At 36.6% G+C, this 12451-nt stretch overlaps 1 protein-coding gene across 1 annotated transcript; it reads left to right on the forward strand.

The window, feature by feature from the left end:
* The first annotated feature begins 6110 nt into the window (after window positions 1–6110).
* Window positions 6111–8229, forward strand: LOC107803319 (1-aminocyclopropane-1-carboxylate oxidase homolog 1). The gene is made up of 3 exons (XM_016627009.2): window positions 6111–6687; window positions 7240–7561; window positions 7840–8229. Exons 1-3 carry the CDS (start codon window positions 6164–6166, stop codon window positions 8089–8091), a joined length of 1098 nt encoding a protein of 365 aa, XP_016482495.1. The 5' UTR covers window positions 6111–6163; the 3' UTR covers window positions 8092–8229.
* Window positions 8230–12451: the final 4222 nt, after the last annotated feature.

Raw genomic sequence — 12451 nt, forward strand, 5'->3', positions numbered from 1 at the left:
ATCCCATCGCCTTCGTCGTCTTGTGTACCCCGGGCTATCGATCGCGTTCCCCCGCGAACGCTGTTTTTGGGGTCGGTAGGCAAGTTTGCATCGATGGCCACATGTGAATTAGCATCGATTGGGTCCGCGACTGGAACTCCATTGGGGTCAACAGGAGGCACCTCGTTGATGGACACTACATTGTTGTTCTCGCCATGGTGGCCAGACTCAGCATCAACGTTCAAATAAGCAGATTGAGAGTTCGAAATTTTTAAATTGACCTGAAATTAAAATCTCAAAGAACAAGCATAAAATAGAGTGCGTTATGAAAATTTATATCAAATTACCAGTATTATCCCTAGCCCCACGGTGGACGCCACACTGTTTACCCTAAAAAATAGATAACAATTGAATTTATATGTGGTTTTAGGGATATGTGGATTAATTCAATACAAGTAATTAATGACATTAGATTAAGCAAATGAAAGACGTAATAAATGGCCAAACCAATGATAAGGGTGATTCTGAGCTCGATTAATGGCTTAATGAGGAACCTGCCTTCGATTCCAAGCTTGCATTTATGAAAAACTTAAGAACAAAAATAAGAGCTTTGAACAATAAAAAGAATTGGAATAAATTGCCTTGGTATGCGTGGTACCATGTCTGTCATGAATAATAAGCTTCTCCATTTATATAGTAATGGAGTTTTACCCTAAGTACAATTCTAAGAAAGGTAAAATCTTCCGTTTCGCTAATCACTGATTTTCTACCGATACGGGTTGAGATTCACGCCGTGATATCTGGTTGGGCACGGACATCATGGCCCTTTGTTAGTCATATGCAGCTGTTTGGTAATGCTCTTCGAAGTCTTGATCCTCGAATCGGACCCGGAGGACATGGCCCTGATACCCCCGAGGGCAGGTGTTTTGCCCGAGCTCCGATACGAGAGGCTCCTCGCTCTGACTCTGATTCATCACGGTCACGTTCCTACTCCGTTTGCCTCATCGAAAAATCGGGGTGTTCAGTGGGCTCATTTTTACCCGTATACAGTGAGAAAGATGATAAAGCAAATAGGGTGCTTTCACATTTTTGACCGGAGTATATATTATGTTACGTAAATTATAAATAGTTTAAGCATATTTGTAGGATGTGTGATTGTGCTTCTAAAATCAGCTTATTTTAAAAAATACCTTTAAAAAGTAATTTTAATGAGAAACAATTTAGTAATTAATATTTGGTCAAGTTTTTACAAAATATTTTAAAGTGTATTTGAAGTATTTAGCTCGTTAATACTAGTTAAGAGACTAACGGTTTTTTCCTTAGAGGCGGACGAAATTTCTTGTTTTCACAGCCTAAAAATCCACTCGATGAATGCAGAATATATCTAGAGATTTTTACATTGTAGGGCTCTTACAAAATAGTATTTATATTACTGTTACCATATTTGGATTATTCCAATAATAGCACATTTTATTACAAATGCAGCATATATAAATAAAATATTAGTATTTAATATATTTATTTTTTAACTCTTCCTAAAAATAAGGGATTATGTTTAAATTCTTGATATCTTATTTCTCTTTCTCTCTCATAATAAATAACAGTTGAGAAGATTTCTCTTCTCTCTTTGAGAGTAGTTTCATGTCTACCCTTATTTTAGTAGAAGTTCTTCTCATCACTTATCAATTTAATTTTATTTTTTTTTCGAAAATGATGCTCAAATACTATTGTTGGTTTCTCACAAACTTCGACAAATCACTCTTCTATCAAATTACCAACCCAAGAGTTAAACCAAATTCTTCTTTCTCCTCATACTTTTTATTCTTTAATGATATATAATTTAGTGTAATATACAGAGTATCATCACTTGCCACACAACCAAGTGTTCAAGTATAAAATTCCTTTCTGATATGGCAGATTTTCCCAAATATTTGATGCAATATGCATGTTTTAAAATATGGCTTATTAAATATATAAGTTTATATATACTTTATACCTATAATATACCAAAAATATTACATAACAACATCTGAATTAAAAGCATACCATATTTATACGATGTTTTAAATACATACAATTGAGTATGTTTTATAATGAAATTATACCTCAAAAATATATTTATACCAAGGGGATTTTTGGAATTTTTCCCCCTATATTTTATTTTTGTGGTGGACAGTTTTTTTTCCAGCAAAATATACATTTAATATATTTATAATATATTATATTGTTGTAAAAGTTTTATATAATTTCAATATTCCTTCAATAAAATAAATCATTATTAACTGAATTATACTATGGATATAATGTAAGCAATTCATCAAAATATTTCACCTATTACTCTTCAGATTCCATCAATATATATTTGTATAAAATAATATAACGTAAATTATACTGTGAATATTATGTACATATTCTATTAATTTATTTCACCTTAAAAGAAAATTAAAAGAAAGACAATAGGCCAGAAAATAGGAGAGTTAGTGTGTTAGTGACTTGACTCCTAGAATCTTGAATGAATATGTATAATTTCTGTTAGAGTGACGAGGGCAAGGAAAATAAGAGAGTTTAAATAGAAGTTTAAATCCCTATAAATAAGCAAAAACAAATGGAATGGATTCGGATGATTTACTGATCAATAATAACTTAGTTCCTACAAATAAGCAAAAAACTTTACGTTTCTCTTAAGGAATGACATTAATTAGGTGCCATTTTTGTTAATTATTTTGGCGTCATTTTCTTACTTACTTACTACTGCCACAAATGTGTCAAATTTTCTTAAATGTTGTCTATTTATGTTTTTTGCCCAAATATCTAACTCCTAGTCATTTCTAGTCTATTAAAAAGTTTTCTTTTTCAACACTTATATTGGTGCTTATATAGGCTAGTACTAGAGTTTTAGGAGGAGGATCAGTTAATGGGTTAATGAGCTAATTAACAACTCTTATTGGTGCAATAGCAATTCTCCAACAGTATTTTCGCTCAAAATTACTTTTGAAAAAAAAATATTTTTTTCTATTCTCAAAACTACTTATGCTTTTACTCAATTTTTTTCTTACTAAAACTTGGCTAAATACCATAACTACTTTTCGTTAAAAAAATGTACTCTACATTTGAAAAAAAAAAAGACGCACGGCCAAACAGTCTATTACTCTAGCAAGTTGAGGGAATGATTTTGGGAATCACGGAATGCAGATTTGATAATGGGCCACAGAAGCAACGGGGTGGAGCTTGTCTAGTGCGATTTTAACGGTGCACTCGACGACCTTTTTTTGTGACGTTTGATTCGTTTTCACTGATATTATGAGGTCCTATAACGTTTTGTAGCTACTTTAGACTCATCAACAACAACAACAACAACAATAACAAACAATCTAGTATAATTTTATTAGTAGGATATGGGGAAGGTAGTATATACGCATACCTTACCCCTACCATAAGATACAGAGGCTATTTCAAATAGACCCTCGGCATCCTTCCCTCCAAGAACTCTCCACCTTGCTCTTGGGATGACTCGAACTCACAACCTCTTGATTGAAAGTGGAGGTTACTTGAGACTCACTTAAGGCAGTGTTTGGAATGTGTTAAGGGACGTTTTTTTTGTTGGTAATATTAACGGGCGTACAATGCAAAGTGGGATTTATTGGAAGAGATAGCCGGCTTAAAATATTTAAAACGAACAAAATATAATTTCAATTCGATAGTATAACTGTTTCATAGCATACCTAAATGTGGTTCTTTTTACCATGTAGGACGGAAATAAGTGTAAAAAAAAAGTGACTTATCTATGTATAACGCTATTTTAAAGAACGCTATACATTAACGGACGTTTTGGACGTTAAGGTATAGCGCTCTTTAAAAAAGCAATATACATCTATAACGTTGTTATTAAAGGCGTTATATGTATAACGCTTTTTTAAAGAGTGATATACCTGTTTTGTGGGCCCACCAATAAGTCTCCTGCATTTAACTGACATAACAATAATTCAAATGGGTATAACGCCCTTTAAAAGAGCGTTATACCTAAATAAATTCAGCCCCCCCTCCCCCGAGCTAGGCATTGCCTTATTTAAAGGCGTTAGGATTTTACAAAAATCCATTCAAAAATATTTGTAACTATGCATATTTCAACTGGGCGTGGGATCATAACTTGTAAAAGTCATATCTGGCTGGTACCCCTGTGGAATATATGAGTGTTAATATAAATTTAATACAACAAAAATATACATCGTAACACTAAGGAAAATTGAAGTTTACCACTCGTCTTGTGGATTTTGTAAAGCAGGAGAGAAATTATTTCCTCGCTCCTCATTAGCCCATGGTGATAAGTTTAAATCAGGCCAAACTCTTTCAGCCGGAACCTGTCCGGCAAAAACTGCTTCAGAATAACCACCCGACGATTGAGGGTTATCCTTACTATACTCAACCTCATTATTACGAACGTCTTCGACCTTGACGTACATTTCCAACATTTTTTATCACAAGAAATTTTCGGTATTCATCTGGAATCCTCAAAAAATCCCTTAAAGTTTCATCATCGTCTATGTTAAACTCAGCGTAACAAGCAACCCCTTGCGGAGTGACGGAATACGGATATCTTCCGGTTACTTTAAGGTTCACCGAACGTTTCCTCACACTCATTTTTTTTACATAACAACGATACCAATGTATCGTACTCCATTGTAAGTGGCAACTTAACATGGCACTGTAGAGATAAATTATAGCTCACAGTGTTATTCGCCACCACAACCTCACACCCCAATATAATGAAACCCTTACTTTTCGCTCTTCAGACATTATGAAAAAATGCTTGAGAATTTACCAAGAAAAATTTTAACAGGAGTTACGAATATTTTTGAATGGATTTTTGTAAAATCCTAACGCCTTTAAATAAGGCAATGCCTAGCTCGGGGGCTGAATTTTTTTAGGTATAGCGCTCTTTTAAAAGGCGTTATACCTATTTGAATTATTGTTATGTCTGTTAAATGCAAGAGATTTATTGGTGGGCCCACAAAATATGTATAGCTCTTTTTAAAAAAACGCTATACATATAACGCCTTTAATAACATCATTATAGATGTATAATACTTTTTTAAAGAGCGTTATACCTTAATGTCCAAAACGTCCGTTAATGTATAACGCTCTTTAAAAGAGGGTTACACATAAATAAGTCACTTTTTTTTTATACTTATTTCTGTCCTGCATGGCAAAAAGAACCGGTTCTGAACTCGATACTTCAGTTGCCAAGATTGAACATTTTGAACTTCAGAAGTCTACATCAAATACCGCATTCTAAAAATTTGGAAATATAATATATTTATATATATAGTCGCCAGTCGGTAAGTGAAAAAGACTTGTCAGATAAGGATCATAAGATTATTCATCAATGAATGTCAACTTTTACTGCTCTCTCCACGCGATAAGTTCAAATTTTCTTTGCTTTTGATATTTTGGATTTGATTTTTATTTGTCTTTTTTGATTCTTTTTCCTTCCCAAGACGTCACCTAGACCAAGTCTAGAATGAGCTTTTAAAAAAAGAATTAATAATGTTGTTTCTGTAAAAAGAATTACTCATGCGCCCAATAAGTTATTTAATTAAAACTAATTAATTTGACACAATTTACGAAGTTACATATGACTAAAATATCTTAAAGTTTATTTTATTTTTTTGGTTTAACATTCGATTTTATGCTTTATGATTTAATATTCGTTTGCTTTTTTAATAATAAAATTTGCCGATTTGTGAAATTTTAATATACTAATATTTGAGATTTTCTTAGATTATTGTTTGAATTAAACATTGTTAAACGCTAAAAATGTATGTTAAAAAAACACGTCGTCCAACTAAGGTAAAAGAACCCTGGTATGTATTGGAATTTACATTTTGCCTTTCAACATCCTAAAATAATACTAGTAGTGTAACATTTGGAGGGTAACAATTTCACCTCTAACTATAAAATTTAAAATAGTTTTTATTTTGATAAGTTATCCGCTAAAGATCTTTTAATGTAGTGTCTAAATGAATAATTAAAAGTCAACATCACATCCACCTAAAACTATATAGGACAAATTATGGTGGACCCATACTTTTGACTTTACACAATAAAACTCTCCTCATTTAAGTAATTAGTAGTACTTCCTATCTGACCTATTTGATCTTTTGATTTCTCTAGCAGAAAAAGGAAAATGGTAGTTGTCACATGTGAAAATAGTTATGACAGGACAAGTGAATTAATAGTTTTTGATAGTACAAAAGCTGGTGTTAAAGGGCTAGTTGATGCAGGAGTTACAAGAGTCCCAAGAATTTTCTATACAGCAGAAGATGCATATACTGAGGCATCTAATGATCCTGAAAAATCTCAAATCAATATTCCTGTTATAGACTTAGATGGCATCAGTAAAGATCCAATCAAACGTAGCGCGATAGTTGAAAAAATCCGTGATGCATCTGAAGTGTGGGGTTTCTTTCAAGTGGTCAATCATGGAATTCCAGAAAGTGTTTTGGAAGAAATGTTGAACGGTGTGAGGAGGTTTTATGAGCAAGACACTGAGGTGAAGAAACAATGGTATACGCGGGATAACTCGAAAAGAGTGGTGTATAATAGCAATTTTGATCTGTTTGGAGCTGCATCAGCTAATTGGAGGGATACTACTTACTGCAGTATGTCTCCAAATCCTCCTACTGCTGATGAATTGCCAGAGGCTTGCAGGTATTTACTGGTTGAACTTTCACTTCCACTCGTGAATTTTCTTTAAAAGTCAAAACGCGAATTAATTCAAATGTAATTGTGAATCCAAAGATATCGTTAAACGTTTTAGTCACCAAAGAAACTCATATGCAGGGGCCGAGCTAGAGCGTCGGGAGCGGGTTCGGCCAAACCCAGTAGTTTTGGTTCGAACTCTGTATTTGTCTTAAAACCATCCATCGAATACATATAAATTATTAATTTAGAGTACAATAACTTAAAACGATTAAAATTTCGAACCATAAGCTTGAAATCTTGGCTCCGCCTTTGCTCACATGCATCTCGTTGAAAGACAGAACTTTGAGCCTCCTAATTATATCATTTCTGTACATCAGTACTGGTGTAAGATTGCCCAGAAAAATTGGTCCGCTAGAAAATCATTTGTTGCCTTGGCATTCAACAACATATGGTGATTGGTGTTTAATCTCTAGGATAAGTGCAAAGGAAATTCTCAATTTAGCATCATTTTGGATTCTAAGTAAAATTTTACATAGTGTAACATTATTTTTCCTGCAGGGATATTCTGATTGAGTACTCGGAGCACATAAAGAAGCTAGGTTGTTCTTTATTCGAATTACTCTCTGAGGCGCTTGGCCTCAACCCGAGCTATCTGAATGACATTGGTTGTTCAGAAGGGCTGGCTGTTTTGTACCATTATTACCCAGCTTGCCCTGAGCCAGAACTAACACTTGGAACTAGCAAGCATTCAGATAGTGACTTCTTCACAGTGCTGCTACAAGATAATAGTGGAGGTCTTCAGGTTCTTCATGACAATTATTGGGTTGATGTTCATCCTCTCTCTGGAGCTCTTGTAGTAAATTTTGGTGAACTTTTACAAGTAAGCATTATCATATATGAGTTTTTTCTATTTACGAAGGGAGCTTTAGTGTAACTGGTAAAGTTGGGTTCGAGCCCTGGAAATACTATCTTGCAGATATGCAGGGTAAGCTGCGTACAATAGATCCTTGTGGGCCGCCCTCCCCAAGACCCGCGCATAGCAGGAGCTTAGTACATCGAGCTGACTTTTATTCAATTTGTAGCAGGGCTATAAGAAATGATTCATGAATTGACATATATTATGTTGTGCTAACTTCGTTTTGATGGAAAATTTTCCAGCTCATATCAAATGACAAGTTCAAGAGCATTGCACACAGAGTACTAGCAAGTCGGGTTGGTCCAAGAGTATCAGTAGCCTGTTTCTTTACCACCGGTCACTCGTTGTCATCAAGAGTTTATGGACCAATTAAGGAGTTGTTATCAGAAGATAATCCCGCGAGGTATAGGGAAACTACGGTGAAGGATTTCTCAGTTCACTATAATGCAACAGGGCTTGGAGGCAAATCTTCCTTACTAGACTTTATGATCTGAACTCATTTGTTAGTCAGTAATCATTAGATCCTAAAATCAGTTATATGTAACCGTTCGGCTGGAGTAAAGCCATATGATTGAGTTTTGTATTCTACACTTTGTGGTTTTGTTATTCCTAAAATTATGTTTCTTATCCTATATGCAACAGAGATTTTTGTCAAAAATGCTAGTGATCATTGATTATTACTGATGAACCTTGTGTGTCACGACCCGAAATCCACTAAAGGTCGTGATGACGCCTAACATCTCCGTCAGGCAAGCCAACAATGATTGATCAACTTAATTACCTATTTTTTTTATATTTTAAAACATAATTTTTCCTTAATTAAATCGTATGAAATAGAATTTATACAGTTACAATAACAATCAACCCGTAGGAATCCCCAAAACCCGGTGTCACAAGTGTATGAGCAAATTTTCAAGGAGTACAATAATAATACAATATCTGTCCCGAATATAATAAGACAGAACAAAATAAATAGTACAATGGAGACTCGGGGGGCTGCGATGTGTAGCCTGGAAATGCAGCTCACGTGAAGTCTGCTCAACAGGTGCGCTTACGCACCAAGGTGGTCATTAATGAACCAGTCAGATCCTACACATTTAGTGCAGAAGTGTAGTATGAGCACGTAAATCAACGCGTACGCAATAAGTATTTAGCCTAACCTCGGAGAAGTAGTGACGAGGGGTCGACATCGACACTTACTAGAGGTCCAAATAAATAATATAATAATTCATAACAGATATGAAGTGTACAACTATAGTGAAGTAAATCTGAAATCTTATAATTATCCAATTTATTCCCTTTAAAGAATAATTTTTTCTCAATCTTGTATTCTTCCTTAATATCTTAGAACATGCCAAGTGTCAATACCAAATAAATAATAAGTACCATAAAATACCGGGCATCAGTGAAAAGTTTAGTTCATGAATATTTGGACTACTAGCGATATAACGCACGATTCTGCCGAGGTCGTTCGGCCCGATCCAGAATAATGTGTACACTACAGAGGATCGAGCGACACGAACCATAGATGCATCTATATATTGCCGAGGCGTTCGGCTCGCTCCAAAAAAAGGGAAAGAAATCACCGAGTTACGAGACACGTGTTTACAATACAACACATGAGCATCAATTGAATATAATATTTTTTACCATTTTTCAAATTACTCGCCCACAACTCAAAGTGTTAAGGCTTGGATTAGTGTACATATATTTATTTCTAAGTCAATTTCATTTATAACTTCAATTAATTAGCCAGAAATCACGAGTTCAAATAATTTAAATACTACTGAATAGGATCCTAAGTCTACCCGGACATAAACATGCTTTAGCTACGTACGGACTCTCGTCACCTCGTGCGTACGTAGCACCCACGACTAGTTGCACACAACAATAATTATCACCTAGGGGGAGTTTCCTCCTCACAAGGTTAGACAGGAGAATTACCTCGCTCCAAGGTCCATAACCGGCTCCAAAGCCTCTCAACACCTCAAACCAATGCCCGTCGCTCCAAAACTGGTCAAACAATATGCAAACCAATCAAAATATACTCTAATACCCATAGTTAATACTTTTAAACAAATTCCCAACACTGCTCAAAAAGTCGATAATGTTAACCCTCGGGCCCACGTGCCAGGATTCCGAAAATTTCTAAAGACAAACATTACCCGCCACATTACGAACTCAAAAATATAATTTATTCTCAATTCCACATCCAATTTCGTGGTCAAAATCCAAAAATACTAAATTCTAGGTTTTCCACCAAAATCCCACAATTTCTACAAATTTCCATGTTTAAATCCTTGTACAAACCATGTATTTAACTTGTAATAGGCGGGAGTCACTTACCTTGTTTTGCTTGATGAAAATCTCCCATTGAAGCTCTCCAAAATCGCCCAACCAAGTGAAAATGGAAGAAAATAGGCCAAGTCCCATTTTTATAAAACTTCACTTCCCAGCGACCTCTCGCATTTGCACTCCATTAGCCCTTCTACGGCTCCGCAGATGCGATGCTCCTCCTCACATCTGCGGCTTCCCTCACTTATGCGGACAAAAGGCCCACTTTTGCGGACTCGCTTCTTCGGCAACATTGCCGCTTCTGCGAAGCAGCCCTCTCTCACACTTTCCGCTTCTGCGATCAATCCGCCGTAGGTGTGACTCCGCTTCTACGACCCCAGCCCCAGTCACGCCTGGTCGCTTCTGCGACCCTCCTGGACGCTTCTGTGGCTCCGCACCCGCGGTTACACCAGTTGCCAGCTGCTTCAGCATTTTTCCCAATCCCAACCTCGATCCGTTTTCAATCCGATTCGCACCCGAGGCCCCTGGGACCCCGTCCAAACGTACCAATACATCCGAAAGTATAATCCGAACCTAGTCGAAGCCTTAAACCACGTCAAACAATATCAAAATTATGAATCGTGCCTCAAATCAAACTTATAAATTTTTAAATTCTATATCTTGTGCCGAAACGTATCAAATCAAGTCTGATTGACCTCAAATTTTGCACACATTTCATAAATGACATAACGAAGCTATTCCAAAGCTCGGAATCCCAAACGGACATCGATAACATTAAATCTACTTCAAGTCAAACTTAAAAAGTTCTTAAACTTTTAAAATACTAACCTTCCACAATAAGCACCGAAATGCTCCAGGGCGATCCGATACTCAACCCGAAGATGCGCCCAAGTCCTAAATCATCATGTGAACCTATTGGAACCTCCAAATCCCAATTCCGAGGTTGTTTACTCAAAAGTCACACCTTAGTCAATTCTTCCAACTTAAAGCTTCCGAAATTAGATTTTTCCATCCGAACTTTTTCGAAATTCAATTCTGACTACACGTATAAGTCATAATAGAGTGAATCTACTCAAGGCCTCAAACCTCCGAACGATGCGCTAGAGCTCAAAATGACTGTCGGGTCGTTACATTCTCCCCACTTAAACATGCGTTCGTCCTCGAACGTGCTAAGAACTGCTCCGGAGTTGTCAAAAAAAACTGTTTAACACCTCGTGCCTCTACCCGTGCCACCACATTCCAATGGAACACATTAGCTCGAGCCAGACTAAAAATCCTCCCTATTACCTTAGCTAACAAGCTTTAGAACCACGTTCCAACTTCCAAATTTCTTTACCAAACCTGATTCTAACACACGAACATCGTACCATTCACCACGCACTGTACCACAACATGATCATACACTTATGCCGAAAGCGCACCATGCACCACATAAGTCGGTTGCCCATAATAATATCCTCCGACTACGATAACTAGAATTTCACTAATCTGATACCCGCAATACATCTCATGACGCATATAAATCCTGTTCTAAATCTCGCAATATTGCCACGGCAAAAAAGACGTGTAGAAACTCATAACCACCTGCCGAATCGATAATTCAATGAGTCTCTCCTCCTGATAAGAACATTACCTCATTCTGAAATGAATAATAATATTTTCTCTTTAATACACCTTATATAAACTCGATTGCACAAATTTCAAGTCCAATAATCTCGTCTCACCGAGTACAAGCTGCTCAGGCAATAAGCCATCTCAGACACTACCAAAAATCTTATATGATGCCCACAATGCGCCAACATGTTACAACTCGAATATGATACATGAGGAAGAAAGAACTCTGGAGAAGGACTACCCAACCCGAGTAACGAATAAAATGGCCAAGTAGATACTGTGAACCTGCCTCGGGGATAAAATAAAACAAGACACACAAAATAAGTGTAAGGAGCTATGCTCAACATCTCGCTGTTGCGACGTGCAATCCGATCCGACATGACACTGTTGTGGCGTGCAACCCGATCCAGCTTGTCCGTATGTATGAGGATGAAATGTTGTGCTCAACTCAACCTGCGTGCCCAACTCATGCTATATCGCTCTCCAGAAGTGCGAGGTGAAATACCTACCTCGAACCAAAATGATAGACACAGGCACACCGTGAAGATGAATGATCTCGCAGATGTAAATCTCAGCCAACCACTCTGACGAATAGGTAACCGCTACAGGAATGAAATGCGCTGACTTAGTCAGTCTGTCCATAATTACCCATACCGCATCAAACTTCCTCTGAGTCTGTGGAAGTCCAATAACAAAATCCATAGTGATACGCTCCCACTTCCACTAAGGAATCTCTAACTTCTGAAGCAACCCATCAGATCTCTGATGCTCACACTTTACTTGCTGACAATTTAAATACTGAGCTACATAAGCAACTATGTCCTTCTTCATTCTCTTCCACCAATAATGTTGCCGTAAATCTTGATACATTTTGGCGGCACCTGGATGAATATAATACCGAAAACTGTGGGCCTCCTCAAGAATCAACTCATGAAGTCTATCTAC

This window comes from Nicotiana tabacum, chromosome 22 (genome assembly GCF_000715075.1).
Source record: "Nicotiana tabacum cultivar K326 chromosome 22, ASM71507v2, whole genome shotgun sequence".
Lineage (NCBI taxonomy): Eukaryota > Viridiplantae > Streptophyta > Magnoliopsida > Solanales > Solanaceae > Nicotiana > Nicotiana tabacum.

What these genes read in the sequence shown, in the direction of transcription:
- LOC107803319 (XM_016627009.2), top strand. Translation starts at nt 6,164, where the DNA reads ATGGTAGTTGTCACATGTGAAAATAGTTATGACAGGACAAGTGAATTA. An exon ending in GAATTGCCAGAGGCTTGCAG is followed by an intron (nt 6,688 to 7,239) that starts GTATTTACTGGT and finishes TTTTTCCTGCAG; the next exon opens with GGATATTCTGATTGAGTACT. An exon ending in ATTTTGGTGAACTTTTACAA is followed by an intron (nt 7,562 to 7,839) that starts GTAAGCATTATC and finishes AAAATTTTCCAG; the next exon opens with CTCATATCAAATGACAAGTT.